Source organism: Nelumbo nucifera, chromosome 5, assembly GCF_055504915.1.
Source record: "Nelumbo nucifera cultivar China Antique chromosome 5, China Antique-T2T, whole genome shotgun sequence".
Classification (NCBI taxonomy): domain Eukaryota; kingdom Viridiplantae; phylum Streptophyta; class Magnoliopsida; order Proteales; family Nelumbonaceae; genus Nelumbo; species Nelumbo nucifera.
In genome coordinates, this window is record NC_142653.1 from 52,650,581 (window position 1) to 52,674,153 (window position 23,573).

The 23,573-nt window shown below is 39.1% G+C and overlaps 1 protein-coding gene across 1 annotated transcript; it reads left to right on the forward strand.

Moving 5' to 3' along the window:
• The first annotated feature begins 231 nt into the window (after positions 1-231).
• Positions 232-3,818, forward strand: LOC148791615 (wall-associated receptor kinase 2-like). Its single transcript, XM_088888506.1, has 3 exons — positions 232-1,205; positions 1,348-1,530; positions 2,495-3,818. Exons 1-3 carry the CDS (start codon positions 344-346, stop codon positions 3,670-3,672), a joined length of 2,223 nt encoding a protein of 740 aa, XP_088744632.1. The 5' UTR covers positions 232-343; the 3' UTR covers positions 3,673-3,818.
• The last annotated feature ends 19,755 nt before the right edge of the window (positions 3,819-23,573 follow it).

Sequence of the window (23,573 nt, forward strand, 5' to 3'; positions counted from 1 at the left end):
GGTAGGATGTGCATGTGAGGTCGGTGTGAGGCACCTGCATAGGGAGCAGATCCAATCTCCCTAAGTGCACATCCTATGTATAACTGGTAGAGTCTGCCGTAGTTTCACATCCAGACAGCTATCCAACCCCAAACGTTTCAGGTCCAGTAGTCCGGGACCGGCACAATGCAGTCCCCTGGTCTATATCGGTGACTAATAATTTTTGTTTGACAAAATCAACGTGAGGGCCAAGGAGAAATTTCATCGCTGAAAGAGGTATATAAAAAGGCTCCACCCAAAAGGTCATCATGGAATGCATATTTCCAGCTCCAGCCTCAAGAAACCAACGTGAAGATAGAGAGGAATGCCTTTCCTTAGGTTGTTGTTTCTGTTAATCTTACTTTCAGAGATCAAAGCAGCCACGGTGGCCTCCCAGTCCCAGACCAGTAAGTCTGGTTGCCCAGACAAATGCGGAAACGTCAGTGTTCCATACCCATTTGGCATCGGTGACGACTGTTCCATAGATGAACAGTTCAATCTTACTTGCGACGCCTCCTTCAGCCCTCCAAAACTCTTCTTACCAAATGGTAATATTGACGTACTTGAAATATCACTACTCTATGGCTACCTGCGTATCCATGTATGGATGGCCCGGGATTGCTATAATAAGAGCGGACAGGAGGACTACTCAACTACGACAGAGCTAGCCCAGTTCACCTTCTCAGATACTCGCAACAGGTTCACAGCCATTGGCTGTGACACCATAGCTTTTATCAACGGCACGGAAGGCCAAAGCTACGCCAGTGGGTGCATTTCTCTGTGTGACGATATAGCTAACGTGATTAATGGTTCATGTGCCGGCATAGGTTGTTGCCAGACCACCATTCCCAAGGGTGTGATGAAGTATGATATAAAGATCGAAAGCAGAAACAACCATGCAAATATCCTCAGCTTCAATCCATGTAGCTATGCTTTTCTAGTTGAACAAAATCAGTTCAACTTCTCATCTTCATACCTCCAAGATTTCAATGCCACGGAATTTCCGGTGATCCTTGACTGGGCTGTTGGAAATGAGACATGTGAAGAAGCTAAAAGTAGAACAACTGCGGCTGCAGAATGCCATGAGAACAGCTACTGCTATAATTCCATTAATGGCCGACCGGGATATCTCTGCAACTGCACACAAGGTTATCGTGGAAATCCCTATTTACCTCCGGGTTGCCAAGGTACTATATATCTAACAAAATAGGCTCCTCTAGTTTTAATTGGTTTATTTATTATTGGCTTTGACTTCACAGTTCATATATCTTGCTTGGTTTTAAGCTCACCAACTAACCAGTTGAATATCAAACTTGATTGGTCTGTCAGATATTGATGAGTGCAGCGATCCAAAATTTAATAACTGTTTATTACAGTGTAATAATACAGCTGGGAGTTTCTATTGTTCTTGCCCGGCTGGCTACCATGGTGATGGTATTAGAGGCGGTCAAGGTTGTGAACCTGATCCAGATGATGTCAACCAGAGAATTCTTGGGATTAAAATTGCTGTAGGTATGTAATTCTAGCTAATATCTTCTTACCATACCCACTCGGTCACGATTCACAGCCAAAACTATTAGACAAATAATTAAGCTTACTCCTTAGCTGCAAATATAAGTAGAACAACTGCGACTGCAGCAGATGGCCATGGTGCACAAAGCTGAGATATGCTAAGTACAACACGGCCGAACCAAAACTAATGTTGTGTTACCTTTAGTTGAGAAAATCAAACTTTGACCTCTGGTTGGGCACTTGGGCTAGCCTAGGGCTGAAGTTTAGATCCGAAGGATGGGCTGGATTGGCCTTTAACCTGGCCCACCCCACCCAAGTTGCACCCTGTTTAATTGTTTAACTACTTTAAATAAAACCTAATTTTTGAACTTGAAGAGCCCTTTTGGATGTATTCAAGTTTCAATAGTAATGGGGCTTTAGACCCATGGCCCAATTCTGACCCATAACTAATATTTAGGGTTTTTTTTTTTTTTTGGATTTGGAGAGGGAGGAAAGTTAGGTCGATGGGATTTTGGTTCTTATTGACCAAGAATTTTATGTTTTTTTTTTCAGTTTTATGTGGGAATTAGGAAAAGTTTATTTTCCTTGGTATCACTTACCAGCTCCTTGGTGGGTAAATAACTTTCCCACATAGGGGAAAGTTGTCAACACTTGAATAGGATAAAAATGCCCTTTTTAATAGTAGATTTCTATGGCTAAAGTGGTCATTATCTTATTTACTTAAGAAATAAAAAACATGGGTAAATGTTCTTGGACAAACTTATCTAAGAAAAATTTACCCAGGTAATTACATTTACCCGGGTAAATAATTTACCGAAAAACGAACAGGACCTTAGACCTAAGAATATGCCTATGTGATGTTGACCTTAAAATCAGTAGCCTTATTATAAACTATTTTTTATTGGACAAGCTTAGATTTGTACACTTGTAATTTTTTTTTATATTTATTTGTTTCGCCATTCAGGCACTTGTCTCGGCGTCTTGTCTCTCCTTGTTTGTAGTTGTTTGTTGTATTGGACAATTAGGAGAAGAAGGCTTATCTTACTCAGAGAGAAATTCTTTCAACAAAATGGTGGCTTACTATTGCAACAACAAATTGCTTCACGTAGAGGTGTTTCAGAAATTGCCATGATCTTCACAGAGGAAGACCTAAAGAAGGCAACCAAAAATTTTGATGAGAGTCGAGTTATTGGGCAAGGAGGCTACGGTACAGTTTATAAAGGAATTTTACCGAATAATAGAATAGTTGCGATTAAGAAATCAAAAATAATGGACAAAAGCCAGATTTCACAATTTATAAATGAAGTTGAGATTCTTTCCCAAATTAACCATAGAAATGTAGTGAAACTCTTGGGTTGTTGCTTAGAGACAGAGGTACCTTTGCTGGTATATGAATTCATCTCCAATGGAACCCTTTCGCAACACATCCACCATGAGAGCAATGAATCATCCATTCCTTGGGAAGACCGACTCAGAATTGCAGCTGAAACTGCTGGAGCATTGGCATATTTGCACTCTGCACATTCCATACCAGTTCTTCATAGAGACATGAAATCTGCTAATATATTATTAGATGAAAACTATGTTGCAAAAATATCCGATTTTGGTGCTTCAAGGTTGGTTCCTTTAGATCAGACTCAAATGACTACATTGGTTCAGGGGACTCTTGGTTATTTGGATCCAGAATGTTTTCATACAGGTCAACTAACAGAGAAAAGTGATGTTTATAGTTTCGGGGTTGTTCTTGCGGAGATTTTAACTGGGGAAAAGCCTCTGTCATTAGAGAGACCTGGGGAATATAAAAGTCTGGCAATGTATTTTGTTTCTTCAATGAAAGAGAATCGACTGTTCCAAATTCTTGAGGATGGAATTGTGGATGAGAAAAACAAAGAGCAATTGATGGCAGTTTCTGAACTTGCAAGGAGATGCCTAAAGGTGAAAGGGGAAGATAGACCCACAATGAAGGAAGTGGCAGCTGAGCTTGAAGGCCTAAGAAGGTTTCAAGAGCATCCATGGGTGCAACAAAACCATGAGGAGACAGAGTATTTGCTTGGTAAACCATCAAGCTATTCTGTTGGTGATGTAAACTGTCAAGAGAGTTTGAGTGATGGCTTCATCATGGCATTAGAAATTGCACGTTAGGCTATGTTTGGTTGTAATGCAAATAAATTTGTACTGATGCAAAATCATGGCAGTGCAAATTCTGTCCTATTTTTCTTTCAAATTTTAGCTTATTTTGCTTGATTGTAATACAAGTGAAATAAATTAAGACATGAAACAGAATAAAGTAAAACCTCCAAATAAAATAAACGAGAATTTACATTTTTTTCATTTACACTCCCATGCATTTGTACTAGTGGAAATAATATTGCACTGCAACCAAATGCAACATTAATGCTTTAGCATGTCATTTTATAAAAGATAATAAATTTCACTCTGGATCTGTACATTTCCCAAAGACATGTATTGTATTTGACCTATAGTTGAATGTAGCAATCTCTACAATTATGAAAACTATATATTATCAGTTAGCATTATGAGACAAAGCTAGTTCTGAAAGTTAGTTCATCTGAATTAGAGATAATTACTTCCTACTCAATATTAGAATAAGGTTTTGTCTTGGCTACTTAAAACATGGTATTTATCTCACTCCTGGAGTTAGACATGCATAATCTTCAATTCTTCATGTCTTCTCTTCCCCCAACTTTCTAACAAGAATGTATAGTTCAGAGTTCAGTCAAATTCCAGAGGTCTCTAGTTTTCTTCTGATTTGTATCCCATAAAGCAAATGACACTGCCTTGCAAACAAACAGAACCTCAATGGTAAAGTTGACATCTCACCATCTGTTAAATATAAAATTTTTGATATTAGAGTAACCAAAAGCAATAAAAAATCTGTGTCATTTGTTTGTATATGGATTTCTTATAGTTTAGGAAGCTAAAAGTTTGCTAAAGAAACCTATATTGTTCTATTTAATTATAAATGCATTAAGATAATTTATCTGCGTGCACTGTCTCCTAAGTGGGGTATCCATTTTATATAGTAATATATGAATATATTAAAAATAATACATTACCATATTTTTAAAAGTCCACACTATTCAAGTGCTTTTTTTTTCTAAGATAATTCCCCTATTTTTCATGTCTTTAAATAATTAAGAATCTTGTACAATTTTAGTAAAAAAAAAAAAAAGTTCCAAAATACTTGTAGAATGTTGTTTAAATCATCCAAAGGGAGCCCATCAAAGCTTGTGAGCTGTCCCTAGCTAGGCCTGACAATGAGCATCAGGCCCATGAATTGGCCTTCACTAAGCACCCATAGTGGGGCCCGTGTCTAGACCATATTGAGCTTTCAGAGGAAATTTGTTGTCATTTAACCACTTTAGTTGGGCTTTCAGAGGAAATCATAAGCAAGTAGTAAGCCCAACTCTCCTGAATATATGGTAAAGGCCCATGCTAATGGCATAAATACAATGGGTTTGAAATGAAAGAATACGGTGAAAGGTGAAATATTGATCACATTGAACGAGATAATATTGATTAATGGTTGCTAACTTAGGCTCTGTTTGAATAAACTTTTTCTTTTGAGCGGGCCGTAGGAACAAGACCAAAAGTATAAAAACATAATTTAAAGCCAAAGCACTTTTAAACCCCAAAATACAAATCCTAAAATTGGAACTTTATGCTTCAAAAGCACAAATCTTGAAGCTTATCCAAAACACATTTGTTTTTCTTCTTTTGTAAGGTCTGTAGTAGTTAATCGAAGGGAACAACTTTGAAGAGCCACACATATCCCGTCAGCAGCATAAATTTACGAAGGCCTTATAGTTTCACTTGTAGATCAAAGATAATGGGCTCGTTGGGCCTGGGAGTTTGCAACCGCATAGACATACAGCCCAAGCTTAAAAATAATGGGCTCATTGGGCCCAATGAGCAAATCAAACGGTCATTAAATAATTAGAGAAGGTAATATAGATAAATATTCCTAATTAGGTTGCCCATTGATATCATAGCTATACGGGCTCAAGGTGTTTCAAATTATATATCTTGAGGAAACCTTTAACAAATTTTTGGAAATTGCTTACAAACTTTATATTTTTCTCTTATTTTCTATCAAATCAAACACAGCCCAGGGGGCTGAACTGAGTAACTTATTGGTTTTGTCCTTTATTAAATAAAATAATTAAATAAGAAACTATTCAAATGTATGATAATCAACCCAATTCAGTTTCAGCCACTAAGAATAGAACCTCCCTAAAAACATTTAGTCATTTACTACAAGATAAAGCGATCAGCCATTGAGTTCAGTCACTTCAGCATTATCAAATGGGTCCTGAGAAATCGAGGCTTAGCACCAATAGGAAACAATCAAACAAATACAAGGATTCTACTAACGTGAAGTGGGGTTGGCAACAGATAGCCCAGCTCATAGTAACGGCTTAGGGCCGGACTAGGTCTACACTTTTCATGTCACTGCCTGCAATAGTTGGCCTGGTCAATTCAACGCTGGGCTGCATTGCTCATTTCAAGGCCGAGGCTGGGCATTATATATTAATTTTTACTTTTGTCAGACATATTCTTTATCAGCTTTTGCTTTGTTGGTTTTGAATCTTTTGATTAATGATTTAATGTCACTCACACTCGCACAAGATAACAATGACAGATTGAGAGCCATATGTCAATCCGTTTGCTTTGTAGTTGAAATCAGAATTGGAATCGAAATATTTTGGATTTAAAATCAGAATGGTTTATTTCTCTAATCTGTTTAGTTCAAATAAGAATGGGAACAAAAATTGAAATCAATAGGAATGAGATTTCATTTGTAGGAGAGGGGTAGGGAATGACCATTCCTTCAAATGGGGAAATGTCATTCTAACAGGAATGAAAATGGAACTCTGATTCCGCCCAACCAAACAGTTGGAATCGGAATAGCCCATTATGATTCCGATTCCAGACCCCTTATTCCTGTGAATCAAATGGGGCCTGATTCTTTTTTCTTCCCACTGTTTTGTAGATCTGAAGGAAAGAACAGTTTCTTGTTATTTCTTTTTCTTTGAGGGTGTTTGGTTCCGTGGGCGTTTATTCAATAAACGCTGCCACATAGGTGCCACTTCAGTAGATTCTCTCTCTTGCTCTTCCGTATGCGTAAAAAATGATAAAAGTGGATTCCAGTTTTTGTGCATGCCAACCGTTTGTGGAAGTTATTTTTTTAAAGCTTCCACAAACGGTCAGGCATTTTTTCACTATTACGCTGATGTGAAGCCTAGTGACACCTAATTGTCATAAACGGTTGTAATTATTACCTTGATTCTATTAGCAAATAAAGTACAAACGTAAATAAAACCAAACACATACTTTATTTTTGGGATTTCTTTTTTCTTTCAAATCTAATTTGATAATTCGATGAAAAAATAAATAAATAAATCTCAAATAAAGAGACTTATTGGAAATGTGATTAATATCCTCATTTGACCTACTAAAAGATACAAATTGGTTTGAAATCATGGCAAGGAGCTCTGATAAGTGTTGAATAGGATTTGAAATCACAGCGGAGAATTCAGATGAATTTAGGCGGTACACGGTGGTTCAAGTATACGCTCTATAGCCAAAAACTGATTAGTAACAAGAAAATCTAATCAATTCGATATTCTAGTATTTTTATTTTTTATTTTGATCTGATAATTTGCATATATGTTTATTTAAATCTATAAAACAGGTTAAAAATCGATACGACATATTCATACATTACAATACTTTGAACATTCAAGATTAATGGATTCATTTTATTTTTCAAATAAAAACAAAAATCTTTGTTATTGAAAACTAGAAGCAATGACTAACCATGACTTTGTCTTACCAGAAAATGATTCCATATCACATTCATGGTTTTAGAATCATACAAGTCCCAATCATCAAAGAAAATAAATATAAAAATGATACAAGGCCAGTTTTTTCTAAAGTTCCACTGTTATTGACATGAACACGCCCACTGACTTCCCTTTTTATACCATTTTTTGTTTTCTTTTTATATATAAAGGTAATTAATTAATTAATTAATAATATAATAAATTTTTATTTTTTTACAAACAAAACTTTTGATTAATTAATCTAATGCATGCCATTGTCTTAAAATAAATCACTTGGTGAGATCAGATTGCTAGGTCTACCAAGGTACGGGATCTACTCCTCACACAAGGGTGCCTCACAAGCACATCCACCTTGCATTAGGAACATCTCCCATGATTAATAACTTAACAAGTACGGGAGATGTTCCCAATGCATGGAAAGATGTGCATGTGAGGTCGGTGTGAGGCACCCTGTGTAGGGAGCAGATCCAATCTCCCTAAGTGCACATCCTATGTATAAATGGTAGAGTCTGTCGTAGCTTCATGTCCAGACCGGCATGTCAAAACTCTGATACACTTCTATTTTCCTCTCTTCGCATTCTATTCATTTCTCTCTCTATTCTATCCCTTATACCAGCATTTTTGCATTCCATTCATGTGGTTTCATCACTAAAAGGGCACAACAATCAAGATCAATTAGATGGGAGTACCCCACTTGTGTAGCGACAGCTAAGGGTGTCAATGGACTGGTTTTGGATTGGACCCCATCCAGTCTAAAATCCATGTGGATGGATTGGACGGACCAATCCATAAAGAGGACATTTGGAATTTTGTACTGGTATGATTTTTATTTTTTCATGTAGGCCTATTTATTTGTTTAAATTCATATATTAACCACTAATGCATTTGTTTAAATGTGTTCTTTGTAGAGTAAATTTGAGATAGACAAAGGTAGAAAGTGAGTATTGTCCTTGATTGGGAAAAAATGAAAAGATTACAAGTCAGACTTGAAAGCCATGTTCTATGATCCAGTTACCCCTGATGAGGCAATGCAGAAATGTCCAAAAGTGGTTCCTAGCAATCAATGGTAGATTCTTGTCACTTTTTGGAACTCAGATAAGGGCAAGGTATTATCTTCTAATTATATTGAGTAACTTATATTATTTGAGTGTCACAATATACATTGCCTTACATTTGTAATTTTTATAAACTGTAGAAACAGAGTGCTATAGCTAGAGGAAATCGGTCTCAACAAAAGTACACACACTCTGTGGGGGCCAAGGGTAAGGCAAGATTGCGTCATGAGATGGTAATACAACTAGTTTACTATACTACTTGAAAGTGATGATAATGTCTAATGCTTAGTGTGGATATAGATGCAGGAAACCGATGATGGAGTACAACCAAGCAAAGGAGTTGTGTGGATCAGAACACATACAAGGAAAGATGGGGTGCCTGTAGATGCAGAATCAGGAAGGGCAACGGTTGTTTATTGAGATAGTGAACACATACATATATAATGTTAATTATATGATTTAGTATATGAAACTCGTATTAGCCTCACAACAATTGTGTCATCTTTTGTAGGAACAATTAGAGGACCTGGCATCACAACAAGTCATGACTTCTAGTGGGTCCTCAAATGATGATGACTTTGATCAAATATTTGGAGCAGAACAGCATGGGTACGTGCGAACATATGGATTGGGTGTTATTCCTTCCACTCTGAGCATGAATTAGAAATAAAGCATCAGAGTGTACATCATGTGGGCATGAGGATAGAAATGAACAATTTAGGCGGATAGAAGATAGCTTTGAAAAGGTGACTAGGGCATGCAATGATGCACAACACTAGGTGAGAAAGATAATATCCATACTTCCTCAAAATCTTTAAGGCATGCTAAACGGTTCAATAGGCACAGAGTAATACGGGTCTCAAAGTACAATTCCAACATTGACATTCTAGATGTGTTTACTAATATGCTTTCTTTGTTTGCTATCATTGTTAGGTTCTCGACCGATAGAATGCACCACATGAATTATCATAACATGTCCACAGTATATGTTCGGATCTATTCTATTCCTGAATTGGGTTGACTCATATTCATCTGACAATTTCTTTAGAAAGTCTATCTGGGATTTCAGGGATGTCATCTATCAAAGAAGCACCAAGGTAATCTACAAGTCTACGAAACCCTAAATCATCATTCTTCTAGTATGTGAGGTTTTCTTTTCCTTCAGTGACGAAAATCTGCGAGGTGTAAAAAAATGCATTGCCATCCTCTAGCTTGATGCTTGAGGGACCCACTTAGACTAAAAGCTAGACCTAAACGCCAAATATGGTAGAATGAGAAAGAGTTAGTGCAAAAGATACAATTATAAATATAGATTGCTTCTACCACAAACAAGGATATTTTGGGTAGTCAAAGTTTGCTAGTCACACTCCTAACAATGCCATGGATACTGAAAATGTTGGACTTTCAAAATTGGGACAACTCTGTTTAACCATCTTTTCTTAAAGTTTCTAAGTTGGCTAACAAATCTAAATGGTCTTCTATTTGTAGGGGCAGTTACCTGATTTTCAAGGAAACATAAAAAAGACAGATGATGTACCTTATAGAGGAATTCTTCTTGGCTATGCGGCTAATGCATCTTCTTCCTTTGACGGATCAACTAGTTTTTATGCTCCAAACAAGAATGCTCAAACAAGGTAAATAAGGATCTAAGATTAGGCTCCTTTGTTGAACTTTAGTAGCTTACTCTTTATAGTAATTGGGCATAATGATTGTTATCAGAGCTTTCATTGGAGGTATTTATGTGGAACTTTTAAGCTGATTAAGTTTCAACTATGCTAACCTTGGCAGTCTATTTTTCTACAATTTATGAATGGTTTTGAATTTATATTTACTGGTATGGTTAATTTACATTACTGGGTGGTCAGTGTACCACAATGTGAGACTGATCCGAGATGATTGTGCATCCAACTCCACCCCAGGGGACCTTCTCAAGTCCAAGTCATGGGAAGGTGTGAGAGTTCTGCTTCTTTTATGGGATAATCCAACTTCACATAATGTTTTGGGTTACAAAATGGTAATCAGATTAACCTTCTTCTTTATTGTTCCTATTCATGGTGATGACAATTATTTTATAATTCCATTTCCGATATCCTTCTTGTTACTGTCGTTGTTGTTGTTCTATTTTTTCTTATTATATGGTTAGCATACTATTGTTACTGTTCTTGTTGTTGTTAGAACCAAGGTTCGGGTAGTGGGAAAGGCTTTATTAGCTAATATTTAACATAATATATGACTTCGGATAGAGTGGAATGGAGGAAAAAGGGTTTGTTTTACCAATTCCTGTGTTCAGTGTAAAAGGCATGCATAATGGTTTATCATCACTGTCAATTGTATGGACTCATTTACTAAAGCAATTCAAAATGATACAACTTGAAGAGAATAATCCAGTGGGTGCTTTTTTTATCACAAATATGAGATTGTAGGCTCAATACCTACTTCCCACTAAAGAATGGGAGATTCTCTTTATTTGATAATTCATAGATGAGTCACTGATAATTGGTGTATGAATTGAAATTTAACACAAAAAAGATATAGCTTTATGCAATCATTTGATCCCTTATGAATTCCTAATAGTTATGGTGAGAATGCACAATTTCTATCCTTAAAAAGATATAGCTTCTCTCTCTCTATCTATCTCCTTTTTTCTCGTGGAAACAAGGAAAGTAAAGAAGTGTGATCTTATTCAACTTTAGTTTAACCTTAATACTGTAAGCAGGTGAGGTGAGCTAGCTTAGAATTTGCGGAATGATTGTCTGCCCGCATCTCTAATTTCTGGAGATTATTCAAATGACCAAGCACATGTTTCCTTGCAAGTTTAAAGGTTATGACATTAGGAATGAATTCAAATCCTCATTTAATTTTCAACTATCAGCATAAGCTATTATATAACATGTAGTACAATATCTACCACTAATTGTTAAAGATCAGACACCGCAATTATCAGCACCAACACCAATTGGGGTCATTGCTTGGTGCAATGGTAAATGCTTGGTCTAACAAGTGTTGGAACTGAGAACAGCCACATTGTGTACAAAATGCAAGAGCTTAGGTCCTTATCTAGTCTACCCTTTCCCAAGCCCCTAGATAGTAAGGACCAGCATTGGGTAATGATAGCCATTTACGATCCATTATAATATCATAAATATGAAAGTTATATGGATCTATTTGAGAATAAGGATTGCCTGATTTCCACTTAGGGGTTGTTGCTTGGTGAAATGAGAAAATCTTGGGCTAGAAAGTGTTAAAATGTAAATGAAAAGAAAAGGGGAAAAAAAAAACTAATGGTAATTAGGTCTGTATCCAGTCCACTCTACCCAAGACACCAGATAGCTAGGAGCCTAGGACCGATATTGGGTAATGACTTTTTTCTGTGCTGTTTTCCTTTCTGTAATGCATGCTTTCTGGTATATTCCTCAGTCGTGATCATTGTATTGCCCTTAGCTACAGGTATGATATACTTATTATCCTTTAATGTGTCAATTCTTCATGTTTTGGTTGCTATTGGTAATGGCATTGTTGTTATTGTTTATTTTTTTCTCCTCTTTTTGCCTCACATAATTTTAAAATGTAGGAAGTACTGATGCAAATTCATGATGAGGAAACCTACAATTTTCTCAAGAACTCCTTACTCAAAGTTTTACTTTGTCCCCAATCTGCTAGGAAAAAACATAGCTAGGTCAAACAACAGGTCAGAGCTAAATCATTATTTTGTCTCCATATCTGACCTTTGATTTTAATTTAGGTGTGATTGTTTTAAATATTAATGTGGTTTTTTATATTATGCATGAATTTTATAGATGCCATTTATAGTTATTTGAGATTGTCCAGTATTAAATAGCTTAAGGTTAAGTCCTGAATTGTCATTCATTGATGTGATAGCAGTTGGCAGTCTACCCATCAAGCTAGATATAATTGGAGTTCTTGACACTTTATATAGGCATGTTCTTTTAGTGTTAATGACAAGCCTAATCATTGTGTAAATTTCAGATACATAGGCGAGCCTCTTACATTGAACAATCTTTCCTAGATTTTAATTTATTAATAATCGAAACAATTACTGCACATTAGAACTCACTTCCCCAGTAAATTTAGGTTCTTTACAAACATTAGATCACTTCCCCTGATGACCTTTGCTTCTTTATCATGGATTATTTCCCAATTGTGTTAACTGAGATAGTTTCTAATCTAAGATGTTCCACAATTTGCTCGTCTTTCTCATATATCATTTGAAGTCCCTCCAACTTTTTATGCATTATTATTATTTAGTTAGGGTCTTTCAATCTTTTAATGAGGTTTTATTTTATGTTTTATGTGGCTGGATGTTTGTCTAGTGCTATTTCCTGATATATGATTTCTCTTTTTGAATTTCTTGGATCTAAAATTTCATATTGGTTATTTTTTATAGGATAAATTTCTTGAACTACCCTTATGGTTTAGCTGCTAATTGACTAAGTGTACCCTTACTGTTTGAAAATTGACTAACACTATCCTTACTGTTTTTGACAATTGATTAATTCTTCTCTTACTATTAGTTTTTGTTAATAGAAAAGTAAAAAAGACTATTTTACCCTTTATTCTTCTTCAAATTTTCAAAATAAAATAGATAAAAAGGAAAAGAAACACTGAACTCAGTGATTTCAGCACTTACATCCCTGTCATTTTTGCACCTAAAAACCCCTTTCATAACATCAGATTCTAAATCTACGGTTTGTCCCTGCTATGATGTCTAGCTCGAGTTTGGGAGTTTTAGAGACGATGGTGAACAATGAATCAAAATGCAAAAATAAATGAGAGAAGGGGTGGGAAAAAAGACAGGGAAGAAAGAGACAGAGAGGCGGTGAACCAGCAGCACTCCTCTTCGAACACTGAATAGTGAAGACGCAGCTGCACACAGCGCCACCTCCCTTCTCGCTCCGGTGGCGGCGATGACCCCTCTTCAAACGAAAAGAGAGGGGCGGAGAACCAACGGCACCCCTCTTCGAACACTGAAGAGTGAAGACACAGCTACACACAATGGTGAACCAGCGGCACTCCCCTTCTTGCTCCGGCGGTGGCGATGATCCCTCTTCGAATGAAAACAGAGGGGTAGTGAACCAGCGGCACCCCTTCGGTTAATGGATCAGTTTCTGTCGAAGACAGAAGATCTTTTATCGTTAAAGAGAGGTTCAACCAAAGATCTTGGCCTGACGATCGTGGCTTCCCACTTTGTCCCCTGTTATTTGGTGACTAGGAATGGGCTAAGGTAGCCATCCACTCTGTGCTCAGCGTTGATGGCGGCTTCTTGCTCACACGCTGACCGGGATGTGTAGCCAGGGGTGGCCCTCTCCGCTCCCCTCCTCTCTCTCTCTCTCTCTCTTTGACTGGGACGGTGATGACCACTCTTCGAACGAAAACAGAGGGGTGGCGGTGAACCAGCGGCACCCCTCCGGCCATTCTCTCCCATTTCTCTCTCCTGTTATAGTACCTTTCATCGTCGACCTCTACTTGAACCAGAAGCGGTGATGGCACTTTTCTCTCTGATCTCTGTTATTCTCTCACACTTTCTCTTATTTTGTTTTTCTTCTCCTTCTCTCCTCTGTGTCCACTCTCATTTTACTATTTCATCATCGCCACCACTGCTACAACAATGAGTTGTAGTGGCGGATTTGAACACGGTAGATAACCAAAGGCTAACAAGAAATGAAAAGAGGTATTTTGAATTAGTACTAATCTGAGTTGATTAGTATGCAAGCATACAATGAGAGAGAGAAATAGAGGAATAGAGAAGGGGAGAGAGACGAGAGGCAGAGAGGGAGGTTTGAGAATGGAGAGAGAGACCACGAGAGGCAGAGGGGGAGGTTTGAGAATGGAGAGAGAGACCGGAGAGAGACAGAGGCGGAGGGGGAAGGTCTTAGAAGAGAGAGAGTGGGGGCTCAAGGTACGAGGGTAACATTGGGTTTTAAAAAAATTGTATAGATCATGTGGAGTCACATGTGCATAGATTGTGATGGAGCATTAGCGGGCGGTAAGAGAAGAATTAGTCAATTGTCAAAAACAGTAAGAGTACTGTTAGTCAATTTTCAAATAGTAAGGGTACATTTAGTCAATTAGCAACTATACCATAACGGTAGTTTAAGAAATTTATCCCTTTTTTATAAAAAAGATAGAATTTTTCTAAATGTAAAAAATTAAGTAACAAGAACTTTTGGTTACTTATCTATTCCAATTTAGTATCAGATACAAAACATTTGTATTAAATCTATCTTTCTCAGTTTTTCTATTTATCAGGATGTTGGGACAATCTATACCCATCATCAGAAAAGTGTGATTGTGGATGTTGATGCTGGTCATAATAAGAGAAAAATCATAGCTTTTATTGGAGGACTTGATTTATGTGTTGGGCAATATGATACTCCAAATCATCCTATATTTAGGACATTGCACTCGGTGCATAACGATGACTATCACAACCCTACTTTCAAGGTGAAGCATCTAAACTCACTCTTCTATCTTGTTGCAATCTAGCTATCATGCAAAGATTTATGATTTATACTCCCTTACTCTTGCTACTCTGTCATCTTATTTGGTGTTGGCCATGCATGTCTATCATTCCACCACTACCAAAAACAAACACTAGAAGGGTTGGGTTCAAAATTATTCAAAGAAGTCAAAATTTTTTTAATTTATAATTTTTTATTGATAACTAGTTTATTTTCTATTTTCTTATAGATCTTGACCTTCAAACTTTAAAGAGTTACATTAGATTTATTGGATCATACCAAAATAGAGTAAAGAGATGGGAGACAAGTTAGACAACATTTAAGAAAGAAATAGAAAAGACTCGGGATAGAAATATTGCTATTTACAAGACCCAGATAACACAAATTTTGTGACAAAGTGGCAAATGAATGGATCTTTAGAGCAAAAGAGCATTTAATTGGTGGAAGGAGAATTTAAAATTTTATTCTAAATGCCCGGAAGAGGTAAAAGAAGAACATGCAAATAAAAAAGTTAATAAAAGATGACATGGTTGGAGATCATGGGGGAGAATTCTATATTTTGATGATTTTGAACATATATTCAAAAATGAAGGTGAAATGGGGGAAAGGGTGCAGGATCTTGGTGGTAATTGCATTTCCAATATAGTGGAAATATAAACTCTGCTTCAGGTTCAGGATATGGTTTAAATTCTAAACAACCCCCCATAAAACCACAAATAAGCCTTTGGATAAATTCTTTCACATTCTTAATCTAGAAGAAATTGTGAATCTGAGAAAAGAGTAAAAAGCAAACTACTAATAGTGATATGTATAATAAAGAAGGGGGGAGAGCAGGTATGCATACATATTGTTAAATGGTTTTACCAAGCCGGTATATATTCTTTTGAATATACCACTCGCTTGAAGCAATGGTAGAGGCAATAGGGAAATATGTAGTTTGGGATTAAAAGTCTTAAATTACTATGAGTTGTGAGTTCCTTTCTTGAAGGTGGTTGATTATATAAGACATTGCTTCAACACCATAATGAATCTTGGGAAAAGTGGGTCTACTCTCTTATGTCCGATGGGTGGATGAATAGAAAAGAGAGGATTCTTATAAATTTTGTGGTCCATAGCCGTGTTGGAACAATATTTATAGAGAGCATTGATGCTTCAAATGATGTAAAAACAATTGAGAGGTTAGTTGTCTTGCTTGACAAGATGGTGGACAGAATTAGTGAGAAAATTATGCTCTAAGTTATTACAAACGATGCACCAAATTATGTTTTAGCCCAAGAGTTTTATACTTTACTATTATTTTTCATTTAAACTCATAGTTCTTAAGTTCTTATTTCTTGAATTGTTTTAATTCTTATATTATTAGGGAAGTTCTTGATGGCAAAACATCTTCATTTGACATGAACACCATATGTTGCCTTATATTTGGATTTAATATTGGAAAACATTTGGAACTTGTTTACTGTAAGAGAATAATTAAGAGGGTAATTGCATTTATGGGGTATATTTATAACAATCTAGGTTTATTGAACCTAATGAGAAAGTTTGCAAATCAAAAAGAATTGATCGAGCAACAAAACCCATTTTGTTACTTCCTGTTTCACATTGTAGAGTATGTACAAACGAAACAAAAATTTGAGAGATTTGTTTAACTCAAAGTAATGGGGTGATAGTAAATGGATAAAATAAACAAAAGATAGAAGAGCATGTGAGAGTAAGCATTACATTTTGGAATAATGTCATCTTTACATAATGCATGGTCCTCTTTAGCATGTACTAATGTTGGTGAATCGTGAGAACTAGCCTTCCATTTGTTATATTTATGAGATTATAGACAGGGTAAAGGAGGCCATTGACAAAGCATTTATTTAGTGGAAGGAAGAAAAAATATGAAAAAAAATTAAATTATTGATAAAAGGTGGGAATGTCAAGTCCACCAACCATTGCATGCAACATGTTACTTTTTGAGCCTACAATTTTTGTATGATGATCAAGAGAAAATTGAATCAAATGAAGAGGTTATAACTAGGCTTTTTAAAATAATTGAGATGATTAAAAAGGATAAAAAAAGAGGAGTGTAATCATTAATGAATTATCCAAGTACAACAATGCCAAAGGATTTTTAGTTTAGATATGGCTATGAGGAAGATTAAAGCACCAAATAAATGATATCATTGATTTAATATAATATTTTATATTCTTAATATTTTTTATTTAGCCAATTCATTAATTTGGTTCTTATTTATATTTATAGCTGATTGGTGGACCACATTTAGTGCTTCTACCCCAAATCTATAAAAAATAAAAAATTGTAGTGAAAGTTCTAAGTTCCACATGTATACTTCTATATGTAAGCAAAATTGGAGCATATTTGAGCATGTATGCCAAACTATTACATTAAAATACTTACATTTTTTATAATCTATCTTATATTTATACTTATTTAATTTTTGAACTAACAAATTCGTACGAAGAAAAGAAATCACTTGGATTAAAAGTGATTAAATGACTTTGTTAAATTCAACTAAATGTTTAAAAACGTTGACTCACATATAGACTTGTTCATGGGTCGGGTAGCTCGATGGCCCGGCCCGACCCGCACCCCAGTCGGGATTGGCCATGTAATTAGGCCCGCGGGCCTGACCTCGGGCCGGACTCGGGATTTGTCAAAAAAGCCTGGCCCGAGCTCGGCCCAGTCCTATTCACCATTATATATTTTATAAAATATATAATATGTATTTTATGTATTATATAAAATATATAAATAATATAATATTTATTGAAATATATATTTATAATTTAATATATACATTTTTTATTCTTTTCTTTATAATTTTTCTCTCTCTCTATTCAGCCGCTTCAGCAGTAGTAATAGTATGGGTTAAATTTCAAGCTCGGACCAGGCCCAAGCTTCAGGCTTTTTATGAGGGTCGAGCTCAGGCCCAAGTTGTAGGCCCGATGGTCGGGCCAGGCTCGGGCTCGGGCCTTAGAAAGATCTGTTAATACAAAGTGAAAGCCCAGCTCAAACCCGGCCTGGCCCGGCCCATGAACAGGTCTACTTACATAGTACCAATGACTCTGTTTAACAAAAATGATATTGATGAGACTAATGAAGGGTTAATGGGGGAGGTGGGACACGATGAGAATGGTGTAGAAAATGATTTGGTGTTTAATGATGAAACACTAACATGGGGAGATGTTACTCATGCTTCTAGAGTTGAAGAACCAATAAGGAATACAAAGTCTAGAACTTCAACTTCACAACTAAGAGCAACAAAAATTAATGACAAAAGACCAAGACAACTTCAATTGAAAGATGAAGAAGAGGAAGAAGTTGATATGGAAGAAGAAATGGAAGAGGATTTTGGTGATTACAAGTTAGATGACAATGGAGATAAAGTTGAACTTCTAAGTAAAGGTGAAGATGTTGATTTAGTCCTGAAGAATGGCAATGTGGCCTTAGACTTTAACAGCTTCAAATTTAAACTTTGTGTTTCATTGTCTATGACTCTTTTTCTTTGTAAAAAAAAATTACAGATGACTCTTTTTTACTAAAAAATTGTTTATGACTTTTTGTAAGAAAATTGTTTATGATTTTTTTTGTCTATGACTTTATGTGATTGTATTGCATTAATAGCTTGAACTTGATGTCAAATAATTGAAAAGTTAAGGGGCCATTTGGTAAGTCTTTTTGAGAAGATCTTATGGTTCTGGTAACTATGGCAATCAAAAGACGTATTGAGCTTTTGCATGAAGAGATTTGAGCAGCCCGAAGCTAGTTTGGCTACCACGCGTCTTTCCATGTTTTTTCGTATGAGAATAAAGCAAGAAAGATACGAAAAGCTCCATTTGGAGCTTCTCGAAATTAGCCCAAAATGGGTTCTCACATCTTTTCAACGCACTGGCGGCTAGATCTATTCTGAACCAAAAGGAAAAAGACCACGGCGGGGTCTGCCCAACTTGTAAATAGCCAAAAGACTACATGGAAAGAAGTGCCAAATGGGGCCTAAGATTTTCTTATTTCTCATTTTTGTTGTTATTTGACATATTAATAGACTTTTTGTTATTTATTTAATTTAAAGTTAGGTATATATTTTTTAATTTTTATTTTTCAAAAAATGTGCATCTTGCTTTAAAAAGGCACGTGCCTTGCCTTGCACTTTGAAAACACCGAGCTTTCCTAGGCTTTATGACAATTGACATTGCCATTAAACCTTAATGGAAATATTGAAATTATCTATTTTACACTTCATTATTCGTCAAATTTTCAAATACATGTCTTTTCTAACCACTAAACCATGATGTTTTTTTTGTCTTTTCTGGTTTCCTTTGAAATTTATCCTCTAGAATTGTAGAAGCTCCTTGATGATGCATGATCCGATCGGTCCTAACTGTCGGTAATCTTGCCTCTGATGGAGCGGAGATGCCTGAAACAGGGAGGAAACAAGAGATCTCCGGGGGAGGAACCCAGTGGGAAAGCTCCGATGCTCAAGTTAGCACTCTTGAGAAAGCAAGGAAGATGAGAGATTCTCTGAGACTAGAAGGCACAAAAGTATCACTTACCTTTACTCTAGGGGAAGAGGGCCTTTTATAACCACCCTGATGCACTCACTCCCAAGCCTCTGCCAGATCAGGTGTAACCACCTCTGCGGGGGGCAGACATAACCGCCACTGTCTTCCCTGTCAGGGCCATCTCTGCGATGACTGAGATGGCGGTGGCAGGTGGCTGTTGGAGTGCGGTTGTCATGCGTCAGCTCCCTGATCAGTCAGGCGCGCCACCTCAGAGTACAGACTTCTTTCGTGTCAGGTACGGTTGTTTAGTCATGCGACCTAGAGCCGAGGTGCCAGAGTGGTGCACGAGGTGAAGTCTTGAGTTCGGATAGGAGTGTGGCCCGGACTGACCCGAGGTGGGTCGGTTCGGGCTTTGCCCTTCGTGGTGTTCCTCGTAAGGCTCGGGGTTTCTAAGGAAAGCTCGGGTTCTACCTCCTGGGAAGCGTGGGTTCCTTTTGGGGAGCTCGGGGCCTCTCCTTGGGGAGCTCGGGCCTCTTCTTGGGATATGGCTATGTTGTTGTGCCGAGCTGGTGCTCTTGCCAGGTCACACCCGGTTGCTTCCACGTGTCGCGCGGCCAAGGGGTCAGGCCAAATCTCCCTCCATCAATTGCCCCCCACTCCCTGTATCCGGGGTCTTGACCCGGCGTGGGGAGTTCACGGGATGATGGGTGGATTTGCCTCGTGGCACACTTCGTCCAGTTCGGAGATCCTCTAGTCTAACCCCCCTATGCTTTTGGCTCAATTAGGATCAGCTTGGCTCGACCAAGGGTCAACCCGGGTCGCATACAGTTTACGTGCGGATGTCAAACGATTAGTAGATTTCGGACGTCAAAAATTTGTGCTAAACTGATTTCACCTCGAGGGTCGTACAGCCATTGGAGGGCTTTGATCTTGGCCGTTGATGCGCGGGTATAGCGGCTATAAATAGTGGGGGCCCTGGTCATTTTTCGTTCATCAGTTTTCAGCACTTGTTCCTTGATCTCGCGTCCAAGGTCTTCAGCTCACGTCACTTTTCCTAGTCCGGTAGTTTTTCCTTGGTGAGTCCCCTTAGCTTCTTTCAATTCCTTTCCTTTCAATTTTCTTTCCTTTCAATGTCTAGTTCGGGTAGCTTAGATAATCCTTTGGGAGGGCCCAAGGCGGAGGCCTCGGCCCGGGCTGCTTCTTCCGATAGCCTTCTGGATGAGCCGGACGTAGGGCCTTCAGTCCGGGTCACCTCTGGCGGTCTGACATCCACTTCTCGTCAAGCTCGGATGTCAGATAAGTTCAGACCCTCCACCATGACGTTTGAGAGACTTCAGTCTCTTGTTTGTCAATTCAACCTGCCCGGGGATTATACTTATAGCTTACCTACGGGCAACTTCCCTTGGGAACGGTCCGGATGAGATCGTGATTTTCCGGGAGCAGCTCGTCGTTGGGCTACACCTTCCTCTTCATCCCCTTATCATCGAGGTCTTGAATCACTTCGGCGTCACCGTTGGTCGGCTCCACCCGAACTCCATCCGTAACGTTGTTGGGACCATCTCCCTCTGTTGTGAATACGTCCTTCCATTAGACTTAGAAATTTTCTCTACCCTCCTCATGCTTAAGAAGCAAGCGAGCCTCCTCCCCGAGCACAGGCGGGCCTATTACCTGTCTCCCCGCCCGGGATTTAAACTTCTGCATGAACTTCCGAGTAAGGTCCCGACGTGGAAGCGGGACTACTTTGTGGTCTAAAGTGCTACGGGGTGGCCGTTTCTCACTCATTGGAGGGCGGTTGTTTCCGATTCCGGTGTCATTTTAGACAAAGACACAGCGGAGGCCTTCCAGTCTTGGCCCCAACTCGGGCTCGAGTGCCAAGATTACCTTACGGAGGCTAAGCTTATCCAGGTCGGTATGAATCCGAGTAGGTTTCTTACTTAGAGAGATTTTTTTTTTACTGATGTCGAGCCCTTTTTTGTAGGTGTCATGGAGGCGGAGAAGACTCGCGGTGACAACTTGCTCAAAGGGATGAAGAGGAGAAAGCGGCCTCGCATCGAGTCTCCTCGGGCTGTGGAGCTCGAAGTCCCAAGCCATCCCCCAGTCATCAACTTGGAGTCTCCTAGGGAGACCGAGGTGGACGGGCCTGCTCTGGAGGTTGCGGCGAAGCGCGATGCTACGGAAGCTTCTTATGCTCAGACGATGCTCTCCAGCTCGAGGAGCCAAGAGGGGGTCGATAGTGTGCTGATGCCGAGCTATGCTCTCTATAAGAGCAAGAAGGCCGTCTACCCTAGGGAAGTTGTCGTATGGGCTGCCCTTCCTCCGAGTCACATCGGTGCGCACGCTGCGTCTCATGCCATGGTGGTAAGTCGAAGTGGTTTCCCTTAGTGTTTTTTCTGTGCTATTATTCTCTTCTTGCCGGACTGACTTGTTCTTGCTTGGCAGGTGAACTCCTCCATCCACGCCCTAACTCTTCAATCGGAGAGGAACCTAAAGCGGGCACAAGCTACTAAAGAGGCTTCCCAGGCAGCGCATACCGAGCTAAGGGTAGCTCAGGAGCGGATCCATCATCTTGAAGGCAATACTTTGGCTCAGAAGACCGAGTTGGAGAGGCTTCGGAGGGAGAACGGGGCCTTGAGACTTGTGGTAAAGTACCTTGCGAACTCGAGAGGGATCTTGGAGCACGAGGTTGAATACCTTAAGGCCGATATCAAGGAGAGGACCGAGATCTTCTCCCAGGCCATCGAGGATACTAAGGTGAAGGTTGTTGACGATTATATCGCGTCGGTGCGCTTTGTCGACCTGATGGTGGGCTCGTATCGGAGGGTTTTCAAATTGAGCCGGTGAATGATAAGGCATGCGTACCCCCCGGACTCGACACCCGCGCCATAACCACCTCGCGCATTACTACGAAGATGGCTCTCACGATGACGATGACCTGGACTCTAAAGATGAAGCAGACCCCCCGAGTGCTGCCGAAGTTCCTTCTGAGGGCAAGGGAGGTGTTCCTCCGGAGTGATATGTACCGAGCCTGCGAGCTCGTGTTTTTTTTTCTTTGCATGGAATCGATTGTAAATGAAACATTGGTAATGAAATACCCTTTTTGGTTAAGTGCTGTGCATTGTCATTCTTTCTTTTTCCCGAAGTGACTATATTGCCAAACTGCTAGAATTAGGTCCTCAAAGCGAGGGGGTTTCTCGAGGCGAGTTAAAATAGTAAGGCTATATGCCCGATCTTGTTCTCCGCCTGGGTCAGTTGATATCGGTTGTCTTCAATAGGACTGATTCGGAGCGGGCTATGCACCTTGGGCTCCATACCCGTGTTGCCTGCTCTTTCGGCACTCACACTTGGTCTGCGTTGATGAGGTGCCGAGGTCATCATCAACTCGGTGCTTTAGGGTTTTCCCATGTCGAAGAGGTGACTGGGTCTTATGGTGCTAAGGTCCTTGTTAGCTCGGCATTCTGGCCCTTAGGCTTTGGGAGCGGCTCATGGTCCACTTAGTTCGGTAATTTACAAGTAATATCGTCTTAAGTTGATGATGTTCCATGCCCGGGGTATTTGTTTACCCTTCAGGGTTTCGAGCTCGTACGCTCCTCCGAGTGATCTCTTTACTCGATAGGGTCCTTCCCAGGGCTCAGGTACCATGACCTTGCGGAGAACCAGGTCGCCGACGCGGAAGTTTTGCTTCTTGACTCTAGCATTGTAGTACCGACCTACCCTTTGCTGGTATGCTGCAGTCCTAATGTAGGCGAGGTCTCTCACCTCGTTGAGTAGGTCGAGGTTGGTACGTAGCTCGTCCTCATTGGTCTTGTCGTAGTACGCTTCCAGTCGTAATGAGGGGATTTCGATCTCGGTTGGGATGAGTGCCTCCGTGCCGTAGGTGAGGTTGAAGGGAGTTTCTCCGGTGGCGGTCTTCTCTGTAGTTCGGTAGGCCCATAGGACACTGAGTAGATCGTCCGCCCATAGTCCTTTAGCTCGGTTTAGCCTGGCCTTCAGTCCGCGGAGGATAGCTCTGTTCGTGAGTTCTGCCTGACCGTTTGCTTGCGAGTGCGTGACCGACGTGAAGTTCTGCCGAATCCCCATGTCTTGGCACCATTCCGGGAATTTGATATCCTCGAACTGCTTGCCATTATCGAAAA

Excerpts from the sequence above, each read along its gene's own strand:
- LOC148791615 (XM_088888506.1), top strand. The coding sequence starts at position 344 with ATGCCTTTCCTTAGGTTGTTGTTTCTGTTAATCTTACTTTCAGAGATC. Across the intron at positions 1,206-1,347 it reads TTTACCTCCGGGTTGCCAAG|ATATTGATGAGTGCAGCGAT; the intron begins GTACTATATATC and ends TTGGTCTGTCAG. Across the intron at positions 1,531-2,494 it reads TGGGATTAAAATTGCTGTAG|GCACTTGTCTCGGCGTCTTG; the intron begins GTATGTAATTCT and ends TTCGCCATTCAG.